Source organism: Pollachius pollachius (assembly GCF_949987615.1).
Source record: "Pollachius pollachius genome assembly, chromosome: 3".
NCBI lineage: Eukaryota > Metazoa > Chordata > Actinopteri > Gadiformes > Gadidae > Pollachius > Pollachius pollachius.
This window is the reverse complement of record NC_136936.1, coordinates 27,820,997-27,842,768: the sequence shown is the minus strand read 5'-3', so window position 1 is coordinate 27,842,768 and position 21,772 is coordinate 27,820,997. Positions and strand designations below refer to the sequence as shown.

General features: G+C 43.7%; 4 protein-coding genes across 4 annotated transcripts in view; all 4 read right to left on the bottom strand.

Annotated features, from left to right (window-relative positions):
* The window catches only part of ttn.1 (titin, tandem duplicate 1), a gene marked incomplete at both ends in the record, with an annotated part of 341,754 nt that overhangs the window by 150,860 nt on the left and 169,122 nt on the right, over positions 1 to 21,772 (bottom strand). Inside the window, 20 exons of the mRNA XM_079733756.1 lie at positions 9,115 to 9,393; positions 10,038 to 11,648; positions 12,288 to 13,694; positions 14,446 to 14,703; positions 15,235 to 15,696; positions 16,716 to 16,904; positions 17,119 to 17,244; positions 17,464 to 17,748; positions 17,863 to 18,094; positions 18,183 to 18,351; positions 18,436 to 18,577; positions 18,696 to 18,956; positions 19,097 to 19,357; positions 19,592 to 19,786; positions 19,870 to 19,968; positions 20,020 to 20,133; positions 20,250 to 20,510; positions 20,681 to 20,941; positions 21,037 to 21,300; positions 21,451 to 21,723. Of these exons, the coding sequence (XP_079589882.1) occupies positions 9,115 to 9,393; positions 10,038 to 11,648; positions 12,288 to 13,694; positions 14,446 to 14,703; positions 15,235 to 15,696; positions 16,716 to 16,904; positions 17,119 to 17,244; positions 17,464 to 17,748; positions 17,863 to 18,094; positions 18,183 to 18,351; positions 18,436 to 18,577; positions 18,696 to 18,956; positions 19,097 to 19,357; positions 19,592 to 19,786; positions 19,870 to 19,968; positions 20,020 to 20,133; positions 20,250 to 20,510; positions 20,681 to 20,941; positions 21,037 to 21,300; positions 21,451 to 21,723 (7,149 nt within the window). The remainder of the gene's footprint in view (positions 1 to 9,114; positions 9,394 to 10,037; positions 11,649 to 12,287; positions 13,695 to 14,445; positions 14,704 to 15,234; positions 15,697 to 16,715; positions 16,905 to 17,118; positions 17,245 to 17,463; positions 17,749 to 17,862; positions 18,095 to 18,182; positions 18,352 to 18,435; positions 18,578 to 18,695; positions 18,957 to 19,096; positions 19,358 to 19,591; positions 19,787 to 19,869; positions 19,969 to 20,019; positions 20,134 to 20,249; positions 20,511 to 20,680; positions 20,942 to 21,036; positions 21,301 to 21,450; positions 21,724 to 21,772) is intronic.
* LOC307073105 (myosin light chain kinase, smooth muscle-like) lies at positions 1,445 to 6,379 on the bottom strand (the record flags this gene model as incomplete). Its single annotated transcript, XM_079732811.1, has 9 exons — positions 1,445 to 1,746; positions 1,839 to 2,120; positions 2,228 to 2,506; positions 2,714 to 2,995; positions 4,832 to 5,038; positions 5,207 to 5,485; positions 5,574 to 5,855; positions 5,946 to 6,224; positions 6,337 to 6,379. The coding sequence occupies 9 exons, from the start codon at positions 6,377 to 6,379 to the stop codon at positions 1,445 to 1,447; spliced, it is 2,235 nt and encodes a 744-aa protein (XP_079588937.1).
* On the bottom strand, positions 6,385 to 8,144 carry LOC307073104 (neuroglian-like; the record flags this gene model as incomplete). Its single annotated transcript, XM_079732810.1, has 6 exons — positions 6,385 to 6,428; positions 6,568 to 6,624; positions 6,712 to 6,990; positions 7,090 to 7,371; positions 7,482 to 7,760; positions 7,844 to 8,144. The coding sequence occupies 6 exons, from the start codon at positions 8,142 to 8,144 to the stop codon at positions 6,385 to 6,387; spliced, it is 1,242 nt and encodes a 413-aa protein (XP_079588936.1).
* On the bottom strand, positions 8,281 to 8,975 carry LOC307073103 (myotilin-like; the record flags this gene model as incomplete). The annotated part of the gene is made up of 2 exons (XM_079732809.1): positions 8,281 to 8,858; positions 8,933 to 8,975. The coding sequence occupies 2 exons, from the start codon at positions 8,973 to 8,975 to the stop codon at positions 8,281 to 8,283; spliced, it is 621 nt and encodes a 206-aa protein (XP_079588935.1).

The window sequence follows — 21,772 nt, the reverse complement described above, 5'->3', positions numbered from 1 at the left end:
TGTCTTACTCAATTTCAGAGTGGCAACACCTTTTGTAAAGTCCATTGAGCAAGTATTGGACTTGCATATTTTTCCATTTGCTTTAAACCAAGCTACTGAGATGTCAGGTGTTCCTGCGATACGGCAGCTCAGGGTAAGGGCATCACCGGCAGATACTTCTGAAGGCTTCAAATCTTCAACAAAGTAAGGTCGTTCTACAGTAACAGATGAAGTGGTTAGTTTTAGCCGGGAGGATAAAGTAATGATTGAATGTTTGAACTACTAGTAGACCTTGTTAAGACTTGTTAAGTTTTACCTAAAATAGAGATTTGAGCATCACACTTGTCACTTCCAACTCCGTTGTCAACATCACAAGAGTATGTTCCAGCTGCCTCCATCTTGTCACTGTTGAGGACCTCCAGGACACAAGAGGTGTCTGTTTTTATGACGTTGTACTGGTAAGAAGCCCAAATGACATCACCGTCTTTCCTCCAGGTCACCTCCACCCGTGGGGTACCAGCAAATGTGACTTCAAGCCTCAGAGGCACTCCTTTCTCACAGGAAATGTTCCTTAGCTTATTCACAAAGTGAACCGGTTCTGGTAAAGTAATGTTGGTTAGTTTCAATAATATCTCATTCACAAGCAGGTGCTGACAAAAAAAATATTGATTTTCTCAGGTTAATTGTAAATCTAACCAACCTTTTACAAACAAGGTGAATGAGCAGCTTTCCTTCCCAGCATCATTGATGGCCTGACAGGTATATTCCCCTGCATGGCTCTTCTCCACAGCGTTCAGCACAAGAGTAGCTACCCCCTCCTTCAGGGAAACATCACAGCACCTTCCATGGAGCATTTCTTTAGCGCCCCTGAACCATCTCACCTTGAGAGGCCCACTGCCCTTCACTCTGGCCGAGAACGTGACATTTTTTCCAGGGAGACTTTCTTTCATGTCAGGTGTTTCCAGAAAAGAGGGAGATTCTAATTTGAAGAAAGTAAGTGTTGTAAAATACATTCGACCTTTCTGGTATGCACAAGATCCCATTGGGGATTAAAACATGTTTGAGCCATGATGATTCCTTCTATACTTTAACTACAAACCTTTGACAGTCATCAAAGCGCTAGTTTCACTACTTCCTGCAGCATTAGTAGCTTTGCAGGTGTATTTCCCACAGTCAGACAACTGGACAGTTGGAACTTTGATTTTACATGTGTTATCAATGAGGCTTAAGTCAAAGCTTGGGCAATCCTTGATCTCCTGGCCATTGTGGAACCAGGAGGTGGTGAAAGGAGCTGAACCAGCCACCTTACACTCCATCTCTCCTGGTCGACCAGCAACTAGATGAATGTCTCTCAGCTTCCGTATGAATGTTGCTGGAATCATCTTGTCTGTTATACAAAAAGACTTTGCTTTCAAATATTTCCTGGCACATCATCAGCATGGAATCATATTGGATGATAATTAGACTAAAGATGTGATGAGTACTGACCTGAGACAGAGAGTTTTATATTGCATGATGCTTTCCCAATGCTATTTTGGATCTCTAGCTTGTACACTCCTGTATCTGCCTTGTCAGCAGGTTGAATCTTCAGACCCATCACTTTATTTGAAAAAGACATCTTCAACTTTGTGCTGGTAGACAGCTCTCGGTTGTCCTTGAACCACCTGGGCTTGAGCTCTGCTGAGCCTGATACCGACACCTCAAGAGCTGCACTGTCTCCTGACATCACATTTAAAGTCTCAGGGTAATCCACAATAGCAGCAGGTTCTAGAAATTATGAAAGAACAGGTAAAGATAATTTAATGCTATAAGAAAATATGTCTGACCTAAAGTGTAATGAAGTCTAATGGTATACAGACCTAGAACAGTGACCAGCGAAACGCACTCGGCCTGGCCAGAGTCGTTCCTGAGCTGGCAGGTGTATTTGCCAGATGTGGTGTGGTCTGCTGTTGGAACTGTGAGGGTGGCCTCACCATTAAGATAACTGATAGTCCTGTTTTCACCATCCCTGAGGATGTGATCCTTGTTCTGAACCCAGGACACAGTAATGGGTTCAGAGCCTTTAACTTTAGCTGTCAGCGTGAGTTGCTGACCAGCTCTTATCGACTGCTCCGTCAGTTTCTGGACAAAAGATGGTGGTTCTGGATGATTGATAAAGAAAATATGTTGGCGTGAGAAGATGATTTGAATCAAGGTTTTGGTATAATTGTAAGTGTCCCTGCTGGTTATTGCTGGAAATAGTACAAACCTCTCAAGTTAACGATGGCATGGCAGGTGTTACTTCCTACATTGTTTGTTACTCTGCATTCATATAGACCAGCGTCTGTCATGTCTAGCTCCATGATGTGAAGAGCAGCCGAAGCTCCTTCACTGACCATGCAGTATTTATGGTTCTCCTTCAAGGCCCTCTTTTCTTTGTACCAGTTGACCTGGAAAGGAGGAGTTCCGTACAGCTCACAGTGCAAGCTACCATCTTTTCCTTTGACGACTTCCAGTATTTCCGGCATTTTAATGAAAGATGGAGGCTCTAGAAAGTAAAATAACGCTGTTAACAAGAGTAATGTTCTTTGGAAAGCGGCATTGTTTGCACACTGGGAAGAAAGATTGTCATGCTTGTGTTCAATCCATGCACATAGGGATCGTCACTCTTCGAGTTTCATGCTCCTTCAATTCTGTGCAGAATCCCACACGAAGAAAACAGGGCTACATGATGAGAGTCGACTCAGGGTCTGACCTTGAACTGTGAGTACAGAGCTGCAGCTTGCATTACCAGTATCATTGTATGCTTCACAGGTGTAGACTCCGTTATCCTCAACACTTGTGGTAAGCAGCTTAAGGTAGGCAGTAGAATCAGAAAATCCTATATTATAGTTGTCTTCCACGGTAAGCTTTTGGTCATTTTTGTACCAGCATATTTTTATAGAGGTTGCACTGTTTGTCTTGCACTCAAAGCGGTGGCTCTTGCGTTGCTTTACAAACGTATTGGGAGGTAGCTTCACCAAGAACTGAGGGGGTTCTGCAAGGTAAAAAAAACAAGAGGTTAATATGGGAGACATCCAGACTTTGTCTAATGGGTGAATAGAAGATGTGACCTGAGAATGAGATACTGAAAGAATATATTGCAGTTTAGGCTGTAAAGGAAGCATGGTAAGTCACTTGGAGGGGGACATGATCCGTGGAATGGAATAAGTTAAATCAAGAAAAATAGTTAATTCAGTGGAGGTGGACAAAAAAGAAAAGTCCAACTCTTTCACAATCAACTCTCAGTGCCTGCTTGGTTGGTAACTTGACAAGAATAAATCACAATTTGCAATGCTCCAACAGAGTGAAGGATTATTGTAGAGGAGGTTTCATTTGTTTTGATGACACATGACGGACTGCTGAAGAGTTTGATGTTGTCTTTAAACCATTTAACAGTGAAAGGAGGAGTTCCTTCAAACATACTCCTCAGATGGACCGAAGAGTTTTGAAGCACATTCTGAGGTTCCGGTCTATCTATGAATTTGGGTGGCACTGAAACCCACACAGAAAAGACATATGATAAAGCTGATCGACATTTAAACAGAGAATAAATAGATCAAACTAATAAGTTCTAGCCTTTAGCTGTAAGTACTCCACTGCATACACAACTCCCTGCTTGGTTAATTATTCTACAGGAATATTCCCCTGTGTCATTGCTCTCACTGAGTCTCAGCTGGAATAAGATGGTATTTTCTGCATGGGACAGCATGTATTTGTTGCTAGCAGTGATTGTTTTGCCTCCTTTTTTCCATTCAACAAATATTGGCAGAGAGCCAGCGGCTTTACACTCAAAGGTTACATGTGATGCCCAGATCTCCTGAATGTTGGTTAATTTCTTAATGAATGATGGAGGAATTGCTCCTCCTGTATTAAAGAGTCATATTAACAAATGGTAAGAAACAGGGAAAATGGTTCTTAAACCCTAAGATTGTTGTACTGTTTGATATCAAAAATGAACTTCTGACCTACAACAAGCAAATTAACCTTTCACCTGCAAGAACTAGAGTCTGTAGCCTCAACCATGTATTATCTTGCGTCTCTCAACTAAGAAGACTAAATATTAAGTTAAGTGAGGTCCCCAGCATGGGTATAATGTCTGCTCAACAGCAGATTTCTGCCATCTTTGCCCCATTTGGTTCCTATCTTAGGTGTTCCCTCTATCCTGCATTCCAGACTGACAGGATCCCCCAGTAAATTTAAAATTAGGAGTAAATTTGACCACCTCTTGCGTTTCTTTGATTTGAGGTAGTGCTATAGAAACCAAGGGTGATAAGTAATGCACATCATGCAAAGCTATCCTCATTCTGGATCTCACAGATATAGTATCCAGAGTCTGTCCTTTCAAATAAGAGCTCCAGCGAGGTGGAGGTGTTGGCCTCGACCAAAGAGCAAGTAAGAGGGTCAACGATGGGATGTCGGAGATCAGCACATTCAACTTGAACTTTTACCCAGGTGAAACAGACATGGATTCTAGCTTTTTCATACCTTGGTTCTGTTGGATGAAATGTGATATTTCACTTATACAATAACTAACCTTTGACTAAAAGGATGCCAGAACAATGCTAAGAATGCCAGCTAGCTTTGTTTCCAGCTGTGCAGGTATAGCTACCACAGTCTTTACTGTCAAGACGAGAGATTTCCCAGAAAGCCACATTCTGGATCTCCTTCTCATCTTTGTACCACAAATTACCAACTTTTCAATGCAAATTGTGAGACAATGACAAATGCAGTAAATGCATGTGAAGAAGGTCCAACAAACCTGTCACTGTGAGAACAGCAACACATTTCTGACTTCCGGCTTCATTGTGTACATGACAGACATATTTCCCACTGTGCGTCTTCTGAGTGTTTTTCAAATTCAACACGGCAGTTTTGGCTTCATAAGACATCTTGATGTGCTCATCTTCTTTGAGCTCACAGTTGTCTTTGACCCAGGATACCTCCATGGGGAGTGATCCGGTTAGCATGCACTTGAGAAAGACCTCTGAGCCCACCTGGTACGTCAGGTCCTCTAGTCTCAGAACAAATGATGGGGGTTCTAGTGGAAGAAGATCACACAGACATCTAGAGTCTATCCATGTTTATGTATAGATATATACATAGTAGACAGCTTCTACAAGAGCCTGTATGTTTAGTGATAGATGTTCAACACAATGGCTTGTCTGTTAGAGAACGTTGTAACACATTAAACACCTTGAAAACTAACCTTTCAGTGATATGTGAAAAGAACTAGATATTTCTCCGACTTCATTTGTAACAGTGCACTGGTACTTCCCAGCATCTCCGGCCTCACACTTGGAGACCATAAGTGTAATGGTGTCTTTTTCAAAATGGATGTAATGCCTTCTGTCATTTTGTATGGGCTCACCGTTATGGGAGCAATGTATTTCAAAGGGGGAAGAGCCTGAGACTCTTCCTTCCAAGACAATGTCGCATCCCTTTACCAGGGTGGCAGACCTTAGAGGCCTCACAAAAGCAGGAGGCTCTACAGTGGAGACACAGTATTGTCACTTTCTCACACACACACACACACACACACACCCGTAACCTTGACATGAAAAGATGAAACTAACCTTTGACTGTTACAGTACAGCTGCAGTGATTGCTACCAGCCGCACTCGAAGCCACACAGACATATTCTCCACAATCGTCCACGCTACTGTCTATCACCTCCAAAGAGGCCACTGAGTTAGAGAAACGCACCAGCTGTCTGTAGTTTGAAATGATCTCACAGCCATTCCTAAACCACTTCACACTAAGCCCATGGCTGTCCTCTACTTTGCAAAACAATGTCAGAGGCTGTCCCGTTTTCACTAGGCGTGAGGGAGCAAGCTTCAATGAAATGGTTGGTGGTTCTGTAAATAACAGCATTAATTAGGACAAAGAAACATACATGAAGACAGAACAGCAGGGTTTATCGTCTGAGAGAACAATGTAAACAGCACCTTTCACAATGAGGACAGCAGTACAGTCCACTTTCCCAGCATCGTTGGATACTTGGCATGTGAACTTAGCAGAGTCGCTGGGTTTCACTGAGTGGAGTTCCAAGGTGCTGGATAAGGCATCTTTCTTAATTAAATATGAGCCTCCAGTGGAAATTTCCTTTTCTTCTCTGAACCACTTGACAGCCAGAGGAGCTGTTCCAGTGAAGGCTGATTTCAAAGAAACAGTGGAGCCTTCTTTTACCTCCCGGTTATCTGGTTTCACTGTAAAAGCTGGGGGTTCTAGAAAAACAATGTTAACAAATTCAAGGTCATGGTCATCATCAACTTATAGTCGGAATGGATCTCTCTGTTCCTACACTGGCCAATGGTATTTGAATGTAACTTTTCTGACCTTTGATACAGAGAGTTCCAGTGTCGTCCTTCTGACCAGCCATGTTGGTCAGTCGGCATCTATAATTGCCTCCATCACTTTGCCCCAGGCTCCTTATAAGGAGAGCGGTCATGTTCTCCTTCGTTTCAACCTTATATTTTGCATCAATGTGGATTTCTTTGTCATTTCTATACCAACAAACATCAATTGGTTGGGTCCCAAAGAATTTGCATTCCAAGGTAATATCATTACCAATATTTGCATTTAGTTTCTTTAGAGTTTTAGAGAAGGAAGGGGGGACTGCTCGACCTGTGTAAGAAAATGGATGGTCACTGGGAGTACTTTTCAAAACTCTTAACTAAGAAATTCAGGACGTTATTTGCACTTAAAACTAACCTAGGACGGTAACGGAGCTTTTGCACTGGTCCTTCCCCACTTTGTTGGACACCTCCATCCTGAATTCAGAAGATTCTTCTTTTTCTGCTGCCAGAATTTTTAACATGGCAGTTTTCTCCTTCAGAGTGATTTTGTATTTACGACCACTCGTCACCTCCTTTCCATCTTTAAACCATTGCACCTTAAGGTCTGGGCTTCCAGCAATTCTACATTCCAAGGTGGCTGAATCTCCTGCAGTCACACTAATGGACTCTGCAGGTTCTACGATTCTGGCGGGTTCTGAGGTAAGATATTACCATTTTATTAATATAACACTTTAATAGCCACTGCATTTGTAAAACAATTGGCTTGTTCAAAGAAAGATTGACCAAAACTAACCTTGGACTGTTAGAATAGCTTCACATGTCTGACGCCCTGCAGCATTATCAACTTGGCAGGCATACTTTCCAGCATTTGCCACCTCAACAGATGAGAATGTAAGGCTGGCAACATTGTTCTCCAACCTCATGCTGATATTGGCATTGTCATCTCTTAGGAGCTCAGAGTCTTTCGTCCATTTAACAGTGAGGGGAGCTGATCCTTTTATACTGCCCTGAAGTTTGACTGTGTTTCCTAACACAGCCGCAATGCTCTCAACTCTCTTTAAGAATGCTGGGGGTTCTGAAATAATTTTTGCAACAATCAAATATTCATAGTAAGAGCTGATTGTTACCGAAAGAGAAATAGCAAACATTTGGTATTGTAGTTTTTTGTAATTCTTTAACACTAACCTTTCTGCTTAGCCATTGCCTTGGAGGATGCTACACCAACTGCATTTGATACATCACACTTATAATCTCCAATATCAGAACTTTCAAACGAATGGATCTCAAGTGAAGACATGGAGCCCTGTGACACTATTCTGTATTTCCCGCCTGCAGAAATACGTTTTCCATTCTTCAGCCAGGCCACCTCAAACGGTGCTGAGCCTTCAATCTCACAGTCAAACATGGCAACAGATCCTCTCACTGCTTCAACAGAAAGGAGGTCCTTCATGAAACTAGGGGGTTCTGAGAGAGAACACACAATTTGCTTAGTACATTTATTTAAAATTTATTTATAGTCCCCAATAATGCCTATCAAGCTTACAGACCTTTCACAGTAACTTTACTGGTGCAGCTCTCACAGCCTGACTCGTTTAGGACCTCACAGGTGTAGTTTCCACTGTCTGACAGCATGACACTTCTCAGCTCCAGAGTAGCAACACTGTCCTTCAGGCTGATGCTATACCTGTCCCCTGGGGACAGCTCTCTGTCGTCGAAGAACCAAGATGTTTGAAGTTCTGGGGAACCGCTGACAATGCACTGCAGTCGAGCAGAGCTGCCCTGCTTCCAGGCTACAGTGCTCTCCAGCCTCTTTATGAAGCTTGGACCCTCTGCACAGAATGGTTCCATGGTTACACAATCACAACTAAGATTTGACCATCAAAAGGTTTTAAGGGAAGCAGGTTACTGGGTTATTTCTGGGTTGTTCATTTCCAGTACTGCATATTTGCAAGAGATTCAAATGCTGCAGTTTTCATGAAATTATCTAAATTGTCTTACCTTGCACCCTGACTGAGGCAGAGCATGTTGTACTTCCAGCGTTGTTTGTGGCTTTGCATACATATTGGCCACAATCTTTCAGTGTGATCTTTGGGATATCAAGCGTGACCCTTTTCCTCTCAAAAGAGAGTTTACAATCGGGAGATTGGTGGACTTTTCGCCCATCTCTGGTCCATATAATGGTCACCCCAGTGTCCTTGTCCACCTGGGCCTCCAGGTGGAGAGGAGCCCCAACAACAGCTGCCACAGAGCCAAGGGGTGTCACAAAGCTGGGCGTGGCAATGACACTGAGCTCTGTGCTGCACATAGCGATCCCAGCGCTATTAGACACTCTACAGAGGTAAACCCCCTGGTCTGACAGCTCCACATTGGGGATTTCAAGAGTGTGTTTATTCTTTTCTGAAGAGGTGTGGTAGTGTGGTACATCAGGTATGACTTGATCGTCTTTGTGCCAGACAATATTGAGTGGAGCCGATCCTGTTACTACACACTGCATGGTGGACTTCTTTCCCACACACACAACCTGAGATTCAGGCTTACGTATAAATGCTGGAAGGAAGGTTTCTATGAAAAATTTAAAAAAAATTGTCACAAAGATATTATACCCTGTCCAAAAATGAAAAAGCCAACCTCTCAACCTTGAAGAGAAGCCAAAAATAATAACAAAAACAGCCCCAGCATAATGGTTGCCAGGCTTATAATAGAAACACAAGCCTACTCAGCCAACACCAATAGAAAGGAAAGGTTTCAGCAGCAAAATGGAATTAAAAAGGACTTCATACAGAAATAGGATTTAAAGACCACGCTGTGGTTCTCCTACCAGTGACGTTCAGGGTGACGGAGCAGCTGTCGGAGCCGTGCTGGTTGGAGGCCTTGCAGCAGTACTCCCCGCTGTCAGCTTTGGTCGGGCTTATAAGCTCTAGAGAGGTGACATTGAAGCGGCTGATGATCCTGCATCTGTCCCCATCTTTAATAGGCTTTCCTTCCTTGAACCATTTGAAGTTGACATTTGGGGCATCCTCAGTGTCACATTCAAACTTGGCGTTGTTCCCAACATTGACCTCCAGGGGCACTGGTCTGTGCCTGAATACCGGTTTCACTGCAGGAAAGGAAAAACATTCAGTACATGGATCCTATGGAAAGGTTACACTTAACTGGCGAGATGGTGAACCTAGGATATGAAACATGGAAGGATTATACTAGAGGTGGTGGTGTTTAACTGGTGAAATCAGGAAAACCGAGGATGGAAGGTTAACCTAATGTGGTTGGAGGAGAAAATGCTGTTAGGAAGTATGGATGAGCTGGGAAAAGAGAAGAGAATGCATGCAGACAAAGGCTCAGGAGGGGTGAGGAAAGAGTGGAAGACATGGTAGATTCCCTGATGAAGGCGAGGGGATGGGAGAAAGACTTGTTGAGATTCTGGTGTTGATGAAAAGATGATCTTGGAGGTAAGAGTCTGATGAAAACCTTGAATCTCAAAGAGTACTTTTGGATAACAAGCTATCACTATAAGGAAAAATATTAAATTATTATATTTGTATGAATACATATATATACCTAATCAAAAGTATTGTCTTTATTGTCGCTTCCTTTAAGCCAGACATTTTATGGTAGATTTGAGTCCATGAAGCCTGATTTAAATGTAAACATTCCTAAGGGAAAGAAATGAGTTCCAAGTTTTTCACATGACAGCAGTAGTATTATTATGGGATGGTGATATCAAAGTAATCCTCATCTTCAAACCTCTTGAGACCACAGTCAGTCTTGAGGATGTTCTTGTCTTGCCGGCTTCGTTCTCAGCCTCACAGATATATTCTCCTTGATGCTTCTCCTTGATAACTTTGTTGATAATTAGTGTGTATGTGTCATTGTCTTTAGAGCACTTGAACTCTTTGCCAGATTTGACCAATTTACCATTGAAAAGCCAGTTAACCTTGGTGACGTACTTAATGGTGGTGCTTAAAACAGCATGACTTTGCTCCTCAATGCACTCATGATCTAGAGGGTTCACAACTATGGGATAGTATACGATACTGTCCGAGGACCCACTGATCATAAAGGCCTCAGAGAGATATTCTTGCTTGGTTTCTCTATGAACGTGCTGTTCAACAGACACCTTGGCCACAGTGGTGGTCAGATCAGATGCTCCCTCATCCTGCTGGGGACCTAACCCTAACTCCAGGATCTCTGAGCAATCATGAACAGAAACACTTTTATAGGTAACCCTGTCCTCAGTCTTAACAGAAGCAGAATGAGACACAGGGGAATGCCATCCCCTTGTTCTTTCTGCTACAGTAATACAGTCCACTACAGATGTCAGCAGCTCTTTGGAGAGTGCAGAGGCTGCCTGTGACTTTTGAGGGCTGTCTAGCAGCATAGTACTGGGCTGTTCTAGAGTCAGAACCTGGGACTCCTGGTAAACTATAGAGTGGAAGGCTGCCTGCAGTTCAGACCTCAGATCAGCTGTCTGGACGTACTCACCGTCAAAAGCCAGAGAGATTTCTATGGATGCACCAGATGACGTGACAAGGTATGTGAACATTGCCAGTTTTGGCTCTTTCTGAACCCTAACTTCCTGGATCTGTGCCGCCTCTAACTTCCCCACCACATCGGCCAGTAGCAGTGGTTGTTCCTGGGCCACAGCAGACTGAAGAGCATCTTTCAGCTGACGACTAATATTTACACTTGATGGTTTGGGAATCTGAATCACAAAGGTCAGCTCTTTGGGCAGTGCTGTGCTCTCATCAGTCTGTGGGGCCATTAAAGAAAGTTTAGGCTGTGTGATAACACTGATTTTAGAGGACTCTGACTTGATAACTTGGGAAAACTCTCCTTTCAGCACATGCTTCTCGACCATCATGATTGACTGTCTGACTGACTGGCCCTCCTGGATCTGAACCGCAAAGTCCTGCTCTGCTGCCTCTAGAGACAAACTGATCTCAGTAGAGATCTCCTTCTTCTCAACCTGGACCGGCTCTGTGGGAACCTTTGGCTCTACAGCTGTCTGGCAGGTGAATGTATTCTCAGCAGTCAGACTCTCAGTGTGGGCCTCCACCAAAGCCTGGATGTCTTCTAAGGTGGTGACATTCACCAAATTCCAACGCTCCTCCCTCTGAACTAAGGCATGCTCCTGTTTCATGTCGTGGGGGAAAGGAGTCTCTTTTGGGAGTTCCATGGGGTGGGAGGTCACTTGTAGGATATTAAGAGGTCTAGGCTCCGATCCTCGCTGTGATTTAACTCCTGTCTCCGACACATCAAGATCTTTGTGATTATCTGCTGTGATCTCCCTTCGCTCCTCATAGGTGGCTGCATGACTCCTGGTCTTCGTCTGTTTCTGTGCTGCCACCTGCTGCTCTGGTTTGGTAATGCTAAGAAAACCCTCCTTAGGTAAAGCAGTCACATCTTGGACTGACTGAAGAAAAAAGGTTGGTGGCACCTCTTTCTTAGGCTGAACACTTTTTGATTTGGTTATTACAGATAATCCAGAAGTAGTTTCACAAACCAATGACTTCTGTTCAGTCTGGGTGACTGGATAAAGCAAAGCAGTAATCTTACCAGCAATTGCCTGCTCTGATAAAGGCTTCTCACTCAAAAATCTTCCCTCAGATTGTAAAATGTCCTGATCACAGATAACTTGTAAATGCAGAAGTCGTTCCTTTTCTCTCTGGGACTGCAGAGATAAAGAGGATTCCAACCCTTGACTTAACCCTGAGTACTCTGCTTGGATCTTGTAGGTTTCCTCAATGCACTGAGCTGACCAACATACTGTGTCTTTGCATGGGATTGCACTCTCTTCCTCTGATCGGCACATTGCAAACTTATTTTCTTTTGCTAAAATCAGAGTTGTTTCACTGACAGGTGCTAGAACTTGCTCAGGCCTTTCCTTGTCTATCAGAGGTTCAGTGGCTGATTCTAAAGCAACCAGAGGCTCTACATGTCTTTCAGTTATGGGAAGCTGCCCAGCACAATTGGATGTGTACAGGATCTTCATACCCTCTTTCACTCTAAAGCACTTCTGTTCCTCCTGCCTCACTATCAGGGCAGATGTTTCTTTGAGGATAGGTAAAGCAAACTGCACCTGGTAACCACACACAACCTGTTGGGGTTCAGAAGATGTGAGGAGCTGCTCTGATGAGTTGTCTGGAAGGACCTCTGGTTTGGCTGTTGTAAAGGGAACAACCTCTTGAGCTATGGCTGACATTAGCCTAGACGGCTGCTCTTTAACAAACTCAACCTCGACCAGCTCAGGGCTCAGGATGCGGTTGAAATGCTGCTCAATAAACTTCTGACTCTCAAGGACAGAAGAGGTGAACGCAGCCATGTGGAGCTGTTTGAGTGGGACTGCTGAAATGTACGATGGATGGGCAGGAGCCACTGACACCCTCTCCTTCACTTCATGGGACTGCAGAACGGCAGCCTGGTGGGTGACCTGCTCTCTCTGGGGAGTGGTGGCAGAAATATTCAGATCTCTAATGGTGCCCACCTGCTCACTGGGAATGACCTGCCTGTCTTCAATGCTAATGGTGTAAACCATCTGATCTGAACTAGATATTTCCTGTCCTATAAGGCTGACCGGGTACAAGCATGACTCTGCGGCTTGCTCAGTCATGGTTACTTTGTAGCCTCTTTCTTGAATAACCGTGCGCTGTTCCTGTTGAACAGCCTCCCTGAAAACCACCAATTCAGCACTACATGAAGCCTCTCCAAAATGGTTTGAGGCTGTACAAGTGTAGATGCCACTGTCCTCCTGTTTGATGCTCTTTATTTGGATGAGGCCAGAGCCATCTGAGTTGTTGACTATGATACAGAATCGACTTGGTTTGATGCGGTAGCTTCCTCTAAGCCACTGGACTTCAGGCAACGGGCTTCCTGTTACCTTGTATCTAAACAATGCCTGACCCCCCAGAGGGGAATGAAGAGGTTCAAACTTTTGACTGAAGTCAGGGGGCTTGTTGGGTGGGTCATCCCCCTTTTCAACCTCCTTTTCATATCCAACTTGGTCCTTCAAATGAATATGCAGGTATGAACTCCAGTTCGACTGACCAAACCGGTTGCATACAGTACACGAGTACTCTCCTTCAAATGTTCTCTCAACTTTGTTAATGATCAGACTGTATTCATCTTGCTCATGAGTGAATGTATGTGTAGATGAAGCTGTGATGCCCTTCCCATTGTGGAACCATTGAACAGATGGCTTGGGAAAGCCCGCCACTGTGACGGTAAACCTAGCTGTTTCCCCTTCGGTCACAGCAGCTGGAGACAGCTGGCTAAGGAAAACTGGCTTTTCTTTTTTCCTCTCTAAAGAACTATGTGTGGGCTCTGGCTTGAGTTGGAGTGCTGTTGTTCTATGGTGCAGGTTAAGACCGGTTTGGTAAGTCTCTTCATCCACCTTGGAGAAAGCTGAGTAGAATAATGAAATTACATCACCTGACCATACATTCAGTTACATTCAAAACAAGTTAAAATCATATGCATACATGCAAGTGCTTGAGCATTTGTCTCTGACGAGAACAATTTGAAACACAATTTCAACAGAAGAACATGTACCTTTATTTACAACTTTTGAACGAAACATGAGCAGATAAATGTAATTACATGAGGTATCAAATATAATGATATTTACCTTTCATTTCCTCCTTCTGCTCCATTATAGTTCCCACCGCCGCTGCAGGAACTGAAATTATACAAAGATATATTAATCTAAGTGTCCCCAAACTTTACAAGAGATGCATGACTGTTAGGATCAGTGATCATGCATCCTTATCCTCTAGTTTGACTTTGTCATATGCTGCTGTCATATATTGGACATGGCGATGGCAGTTGAGGGCAATAAAGAGTGGTGTAAGTTACACTCTCTCTCTCTCCCCCTCTCTCTCTCTCTCTCTCTCTCTCTCTCTCTCTCTCTCTAGAATAAAAAATATTATCCTGTTCCAAATAGACCAATTGATGGAGATCTGTCTTCTTGTTGCATGGTACGGTCTGGTGTTAATTAGTTTTGTCGAGTGAGCCTGTATTGTTTACGGTGTTGGGCTGTTGAGGGAACCCTATTCTGCTGTGTTGTGCTGTTTTATTGTGTGTTTCTCTTGAGGCTTTGGTTCAGTGGAGGTGGAAGCATTGACCAGTGCTGAGCAGAAAGCATGCAGATGCAAACCTTTCATTACTCTGTGGCCCTCAGCGTCCAGGGCTGAGCTGGCATTTTGGAAAAGAGAACCATTCCCTTGTCCAGCCCCAAAATTCTTAAAGTCTAGGCATGACAGAGAGTCGTTGATATTTAACCGGTTGTGAAGCCAAAGAAGAAAGGAGGTGGGAGCCCCCTCGAAGACACAGCAAAGAGCAAGCTCTCTGTTTTTGAGGAGCATATCAGGGCTTAGTTTGAGGAACAGCTCACGCTGGCTGGATACGGCTTCTCCTGGCACCACATCAGGGAAGTAAAGAAGGCTAAGGAGGTTGTGAGTTCTTGGGAAAGACTGAGGAGCCAGTTCCTCCAGTGGCTTGTCCCAACAAGGGAGTTCTGCAGAAACCAGTTCCTCTAGCGTTTTTTCCCGACCAGAGAGCCCACGAGGGTCCCTGTCTGTCTGGGACACTTCACGTACATAATCGCTTGGGGTGGAATTTTCTGCTTTGATAATCGCTTCTTTGGCTGGTTGAAAATAAAGTTAGGGAGAGGGATTAGGGATCAAAGGGCAGAAAATATAATTATTTGAAGATGTAAAAACTAAAGGGGTTAGTAGGATGGATGGATGATGTTAGCTGGGAACAGGAGGCGTGAATCAACTACAAATTGACAAACTAATGGTAGAAAATGTTACAAACTAGCAGTGTTATTTCATCATATTTTAAGAGATTGTGCGCTAAGATTAAAAGTCATATTAAAGGACAAAGCAGTATTGTGAGCAGAGCGGATGGAAAGATGAGATGAAGGACAATAGAGAGTAACCACCTTCCACAATGAGCTGGGCAGAGCTACTGTTGTGGCCATGTGTGTTGCTGACCGTACAGCGATACACTCCCTGGTCTCCCAGGCTAACACTCTGGATGATCAGGGACAGAAGCCCTCCTCTCTCAGAGCTCCTCCTCCTCTCCGTCTCCCCCAGGCCATGGCCATTATGGTCCCACACGATGCAAGTGAAGGGCTGCCCATCGAAGGAGCAGCTAAACGTAGCCATCTCACCACTTTTTACCTGGACATCGGTCATCTCTAGGAGCAGTTTGGGGGAGGCTGGGAGACCCTCAGACATGAAGCTCTGAACATCAACACTCCTCCAAGAGGATAAGATCGTGGTAGACATGGAGGAGAACTCCGACACCATCTCCACACCTTGGGAGCTCTCTGACTGAACATGCTCTCTCTGAATGACCACTGTTTCACACTCAGAGCTAGCTAAGGCTTGTGCGTTTTCATCTGGGCAACAAGAAAGAGTAGAGGGATTAGGTCAACACATCATTGGTGACTTCTTCAGGTTACTGCATCAAAGCCTGGCAGGTTGCGGTTTGTGGTGCTTTGAAAGGCGGTTTGAGTTCTGATCACTGATAGGGTGGCAGTGGCTGTTTTCCATGCAAGCTTTGGCAGGACAACACCTATGAATTATTTGTGTGTACAGAACCAGAATACAAATTTTTCAAAGTTTACATGTGCAAGTCAGTGACGCATTCCGCTGGAAAAGATTCATTCTTTACTAATCTCTTATTGTTAAAGTGTGTTTTATGCTGGAAAGAAAGTGTATCATGCAAGACACGCATTAAGAAAAGTGTGATTTCAGTGAGACAAACATCAAACATGGTTGGCTGCTTCTGTTCTTCAGCGTGCTTCAGGTTACAAAGCCAACTTCTAATCAGACATTAGATTGACTACTACTCATAGTATAGAGCAGGGCTTCTTAAACCTTTCATCTTGGGACCCAAAATACTTTTAAATTTTGTCAGAACACTGTGTTTTATGGTGGGTCCTGATCCAAAGTTTAAGAAACCCTCATAAATAGTATATACTATAGATTGTATACTATATACTTAAATATACTATAGATAAAGACAGAGCTGGCACCAGAACTAATATATACTATTCTAGTTCTAGTACTCATATCTTCCTGGCATGCTGGACAAACAAACTGAGAAACATAGCCACATATTGGCTCCATTAAGATAGAATTTTAGCCAATAGATGCTGTTTTGGCAGAATACATGAGTCTCAAAATAAAGTAGGATTATCTAGGGAGATGACTTTATATATGTACATATGTTAAAAGATGTAGCCATATCACATACAATATGTACTAAATAAAACCTCTATCACATACAATATGTAGGTTTGGAAAACCTCTATCACATGGGGATTCTGAATTTGAGTAAAGCGCATGCAGGGTCTGAGCTCCAACAGAAATGAGGCGGTTATCTGCTAGTGTAGTTCTCTGAGTTCAAACGTACCATCTAGGCTCAGCTTCGCACTGCATGACACCCTTCCTGCTGTGTTTCTGGCGGTGCACATGTACTCTCCCTGCTGGGCTGATTGCACCCCGGAAACATCCAGCTGGCAGGTCTCCCCGAACCGAGTCATCCGGTAGATGTCTGAGTCCTTGATCTCTTTCCCATTACAATACCACACCACCTGCAAGTCTGTAAGGACAGTGTTGACTTTAACTGATTGAGACCAAATACTCAGAGCAAACTGATCCCTCTACATTCTTATAGGCTAATATTAACGTGCTATTATGTGAAACTGCGCTTGTGGAGTGAGCAGAGCAGATATAACCACAAATCCAAATGCTTGCCATGATTATGTTCTTTCGGCTGTAACTTGTTCAGAAGAAGTAAATAATATCTGCAGTACCTTCTCCAGAGACCGTGCACTGGAGTTGAGCAGGTCTACCCTGGGACACCAGCAGGTCCTTCAGTGGTCTGGAGATCACAGGAGCTGACATCTGAGGCCCAGACTCTGGAGATACCACCTCAGGAACTACAAGACAATACCACATTTCAGTCAAGAGTCCATCCCTGAAATTTCTACAAGAAAAACCGTTCTACCAGTTAAATGTTCGACCAGTAGAATTAGGACAAATATCACATTTGTGTAACCATGCATATTGATACAAGTTTTTTCTTCAATATATATATATTTTTTCAATTGACAATCATTTCATTGAACAATACCACTTTATAATAATAGTGTGACAACCTTCCACATTAAGAGCAGCTGAGGTAGTTGCCTCTCCATAGTCATTCTTGGCTTCACAGTTGTACACAGCTGCATCCTCTGGGAACACCTCAATCAGCAGCAGAGTGTGGTCGTTTCCTTCACAAAGGAACTTGCACTTGAAGCCAGAAGACAAAGCCTGGGAGTTCTTGTACCAGGAGACCTGTGGCTGGGGAACGCCAGTCACTGCGACCGTGAAGCGAGCTGGTTTTCCAGCTTCCACCGACTGGGGCTCCATGTGCTTGATGATCTGAGGGGGCTCTGGGACTAGAGAGGGAGAGAAATACAGCCACTGTTGAAATCATCTAAGGTGTGGTGTGAAGCTAAAATCCAATATTTGTCTCCATGATGAAAATGGGGGAAAACGGAACTAGTTCTTACTTTTGACAAGGAGGTTCATTGTGCTCCTGTTTTTGCCAGCGATAAAGGTATATTCGCCAGCATCACTTCTGTAGGTCTCAGAGATGGTGAGACGGTGCTTCTTCTTGAGGCTCACATAGTTAAACCTCTTCTCAACTGTGAACTGGACCTCAACTCCATTCTTCAGCCAACGGCCCTCTGCTTCATCCTCATTCACCTCAAACTCAAAGGTGGCTCTTTGTTTCTCCACAACCTTAATAAAATAAACAATGATACCATTAATAACATCTAAAAATGGAATTCATGTGACCTTGGATAACTTAGCTTAGCAAATAACTCACAGTGATTGTTCGGTTTGCCGGCTCAGAGATCTTAACATCCCGTCCTTCCACAATAAGATGACCCTTGGACATGCTGGCCCCGGCGACCACAGTGAACTCCCCAGAGTCCGACAGACGCACCGATGGCAGGATCAGGCGATGCAAGAACTTCTCTGAGGTCATCTTCAGTCTGAAATTAACCCCGTCACATTCTCTTAATGCTTATTTAGGGTTCTATCAGAGAACACTATGCAGTTGTGAGGTTAATAACTACCTTCCAGACATCTCCAACTCCTGACCATCCTTCATCCACATGACCTGGATGTTAGGCTCAGACACCTCACACTCAAAAGTTGCCCTCTTCTTTTCCGTGATCTTCAAATCTTTCAAGTGTTTGGTGAATTCTACCACACGAGCTGTTTCAGGTAAAGGATGAGAACATGCTAACTGGATTGATGACAATGAAATAATACCAGATACAGGTTCAAGATCCGTTTATGGATAAAAATCTCATATTGTCTCAAGTCAGTTTACCTTCAACAAAGACTTTAGAGGAAGTAAGGGCAGAACCAGCCGTGAACGTGTACTCGGCGCTGTCTCCAAAGTGGACGTTTTTGATGGTAAGAGAGTGTGTTAGCTGTTTGCAGCGAATCTGGCTCCTTTCTGTGGAGCGTATCTCTGCACCATTCTTCAGCCATTTATAGGTGATTCCCTCATAGTTAACATCAAGCTCAAAGGTCACAGTGTCCTTCTCCTGAGCATTCACATCCTGTATCATCCTTGTGATAATGATTGCTGAAAACACAATGTCACATGTCACTTTTTAATGTGTACCTTCTTTTACACGCATGGCTTCCAGAGCTGCTTCAGGGAAAATGGTATATTCCTATAAAATGCTTGCAAACTAAATAACAACATTTGTAGTGGATACTCACGAAGAATAGTAACAGTCGCAGAGACTCTGTCATTTCCACAGACAAAGCTGTACTCGCCAGAGTCCTCAGTGCTCGTGTTCATGATCTTGAGCTGGTGAAGTTTGCTCTGGACCACAATACTGAACTTCTCACTCATCTCTATCTCCACACCATTCCTCAGCCAAGTAGAGTGGACATTAAAATGTGAAACTTGACACTCCAAAGTGGCCACATGGGTCTCTGGTACCTCCACATTCTTCAAGGGCTTGGTTACGCTGAGAGCTGAATGACAAAAATGCTTTATTATTTGGAGAAGACTGATTTGGATTGGTTGAGTTGATTTCATTGATTTCAAACACACCCTGTTATGTGCATAGTATGCAACAGGAAGTGATCCAAACCAATAATCCTTTGAGGCTGTTTCTGGCTAAACAATTATTTGACCCTTACCCTCGACAATGAGGTGAGCGCTGGAATGCAGGTGGCCTGCATAAGCAGTGTATTCTCCTTCCTTACTGGAGTCCACATCCTGGATGATCAACTTATGACTCTTCTTCTCTGAGAGCATACTAAATTGCTTGTTGGCTTCCAGCTGCACATTATTTAACATCCATCGCACAGGGATGTCATCCTCTGACAGCCCCAATTCAAATGTTACCATCGCTCCCAGCAGGGAGGTCACATCCTTCAGCTTCTTCAGGATCTTGATCGCTGCAAGAACATTGACCATTGATTTTTAAAGACATTGGCACTCAGGTCCAGCTTTCCACAAAAATGTTGATGCAGGCACTTACTTTCGACATTGAGCCTAGCGTTGGCAGACAGTTTCCCCAATTTGAAAGCATAAACAGACTCGTCCTGGGTGTTGCAGTTCTTGATTGTCAGTGTGTGGACTGTACCCACAACAGAGATTTCATATTTATCACTAGGGAGAATTTCAATACCATTCTTGATCCACTGAGATCCTCTCACATTCTCATGGGTCAGCTCAAGACTGAATACTGCATCCTTGGTCTCAACCACATTGAGATTCTTCAAGGTCTTCTTGACCTTAACAGCTGCAAATGTAAAGACCAAGTTAAACCCAACAATTATTTAAGTTTTTTTTCGAAATTGAAGATCTGTTTTATGTTTTTTCTTTTTCAATCTTTATGCAACTTGTGTGAGGACAAACCTTCGACTTTCAGACTGGCTGTGGTCTTGGAGTTGGCCACCTGGTAGGTGTATTCTCCAATGTCTGAAGCTTTACTGATGATGATCACCAGGCGTCTTACTGCGCCATTCACCTCACTCACAACGTTGTCGCTGTAGTCCAACTGTTGGCCGTCCTTTAGCCACTTCCCCTCGACAGAGGCATTGGCCACCTCACACTCCAGCTCAACAGTCTGGGAGTCGGCAACCACTAAGTCAAACAGGGGTCTCCTGATAGCTCCACCTAGTAGTGGGAAAATAAGTGCAGTTGTTTTAACAAAAAAGAAAATTTAACAAAGGGTTAGGTTTAGAAACCACAGACTTTGTTTCATATCAGGCTTGAAAACACAGAATTCTTGTTTCTGAGGTTCATCCAGGTTTCCAACGACTCCATTATTATATTAAATAATATACCTGAAACAGTAAGTGTGGCAGAGCAGGACTTTTCTCCAGCACCAAACATATATTCCCCTTCTTCATCCTTCATGGCATTCAGCACAGTGAGAGAATGGCTCTTGTTCTTGGACACCATCTTGTACTTCGGTCCGGCTTTGAGGGGCTGACCATTGAAGGTCCAGAAAGCATCTATGCCAGGGTGTGATACTTCAACTTCATAGGTGACATTTTCAGATTCTGAGCACACCTTGTCCTTCATTGGGCTAACAATCGTGACCTCTGTGAGGAAAAATTTGTGTTTAATTTGACGGTCACACTGACAGAGATTTACTTTTCTTTTCAAAAACAATGATGTTATTAATTGAACAGCTTACCCTGTACAGACAGTCTACAGCTGGTGTCAACCTTTCCTACCACCAGTTTGTACTGTCCCTCATCGGAGGCAAAGGTCCTGTTGAAGACCAGACGCTGCTTGGCCCCCTTGGACACCATCTGAACTCGCTCACTGGCTATCAGCAGTTCATCATTTTGGTACCATTTGACAGCGGTGATGTCCTGAACTGAGATCTTTGTCTCCAGAACAGCCTTGGTTCCCTCAATAGCACTGATATCCTTCAGCGTGATCAAGACACCGATAGCTACACCACAGAGGACATGATTGTGTTATGATCATAAACAATGATTATATGATATTATTTTGCCACCTTTAAATGTACTTTTAATGTGTTTTCCATCTCAGGAGTATTCACCGATAATTGTGAAGAAATGTTATATGTTAAGACTCTTACTCTGGACGGTCAGCTTTGCAGAGGTTGAGATCTCCTGAGCAGGAATCACAAAGGAGTATGTTCCAAAGTCATCTTTGATGGTGTCCTCTATCAGGAGTTTGTGTATCTGTTTGTCGATAACAATGTGGACACGGTTGGAGGCTGACAGGACCTGGCCATTCTTCATCCAGGTTCCTTCAACGTTCGCCTGGGAGAACTTCACCTCCAGCTGAGCAATGTCTCCTTCACAGACTGTCAGATCACTCAGGGGCTGCATCAGTGTCACAGGTCGCACTGCAAGGACATAGACATTTGTGACACCATGCATCACCTGTAATCAGCT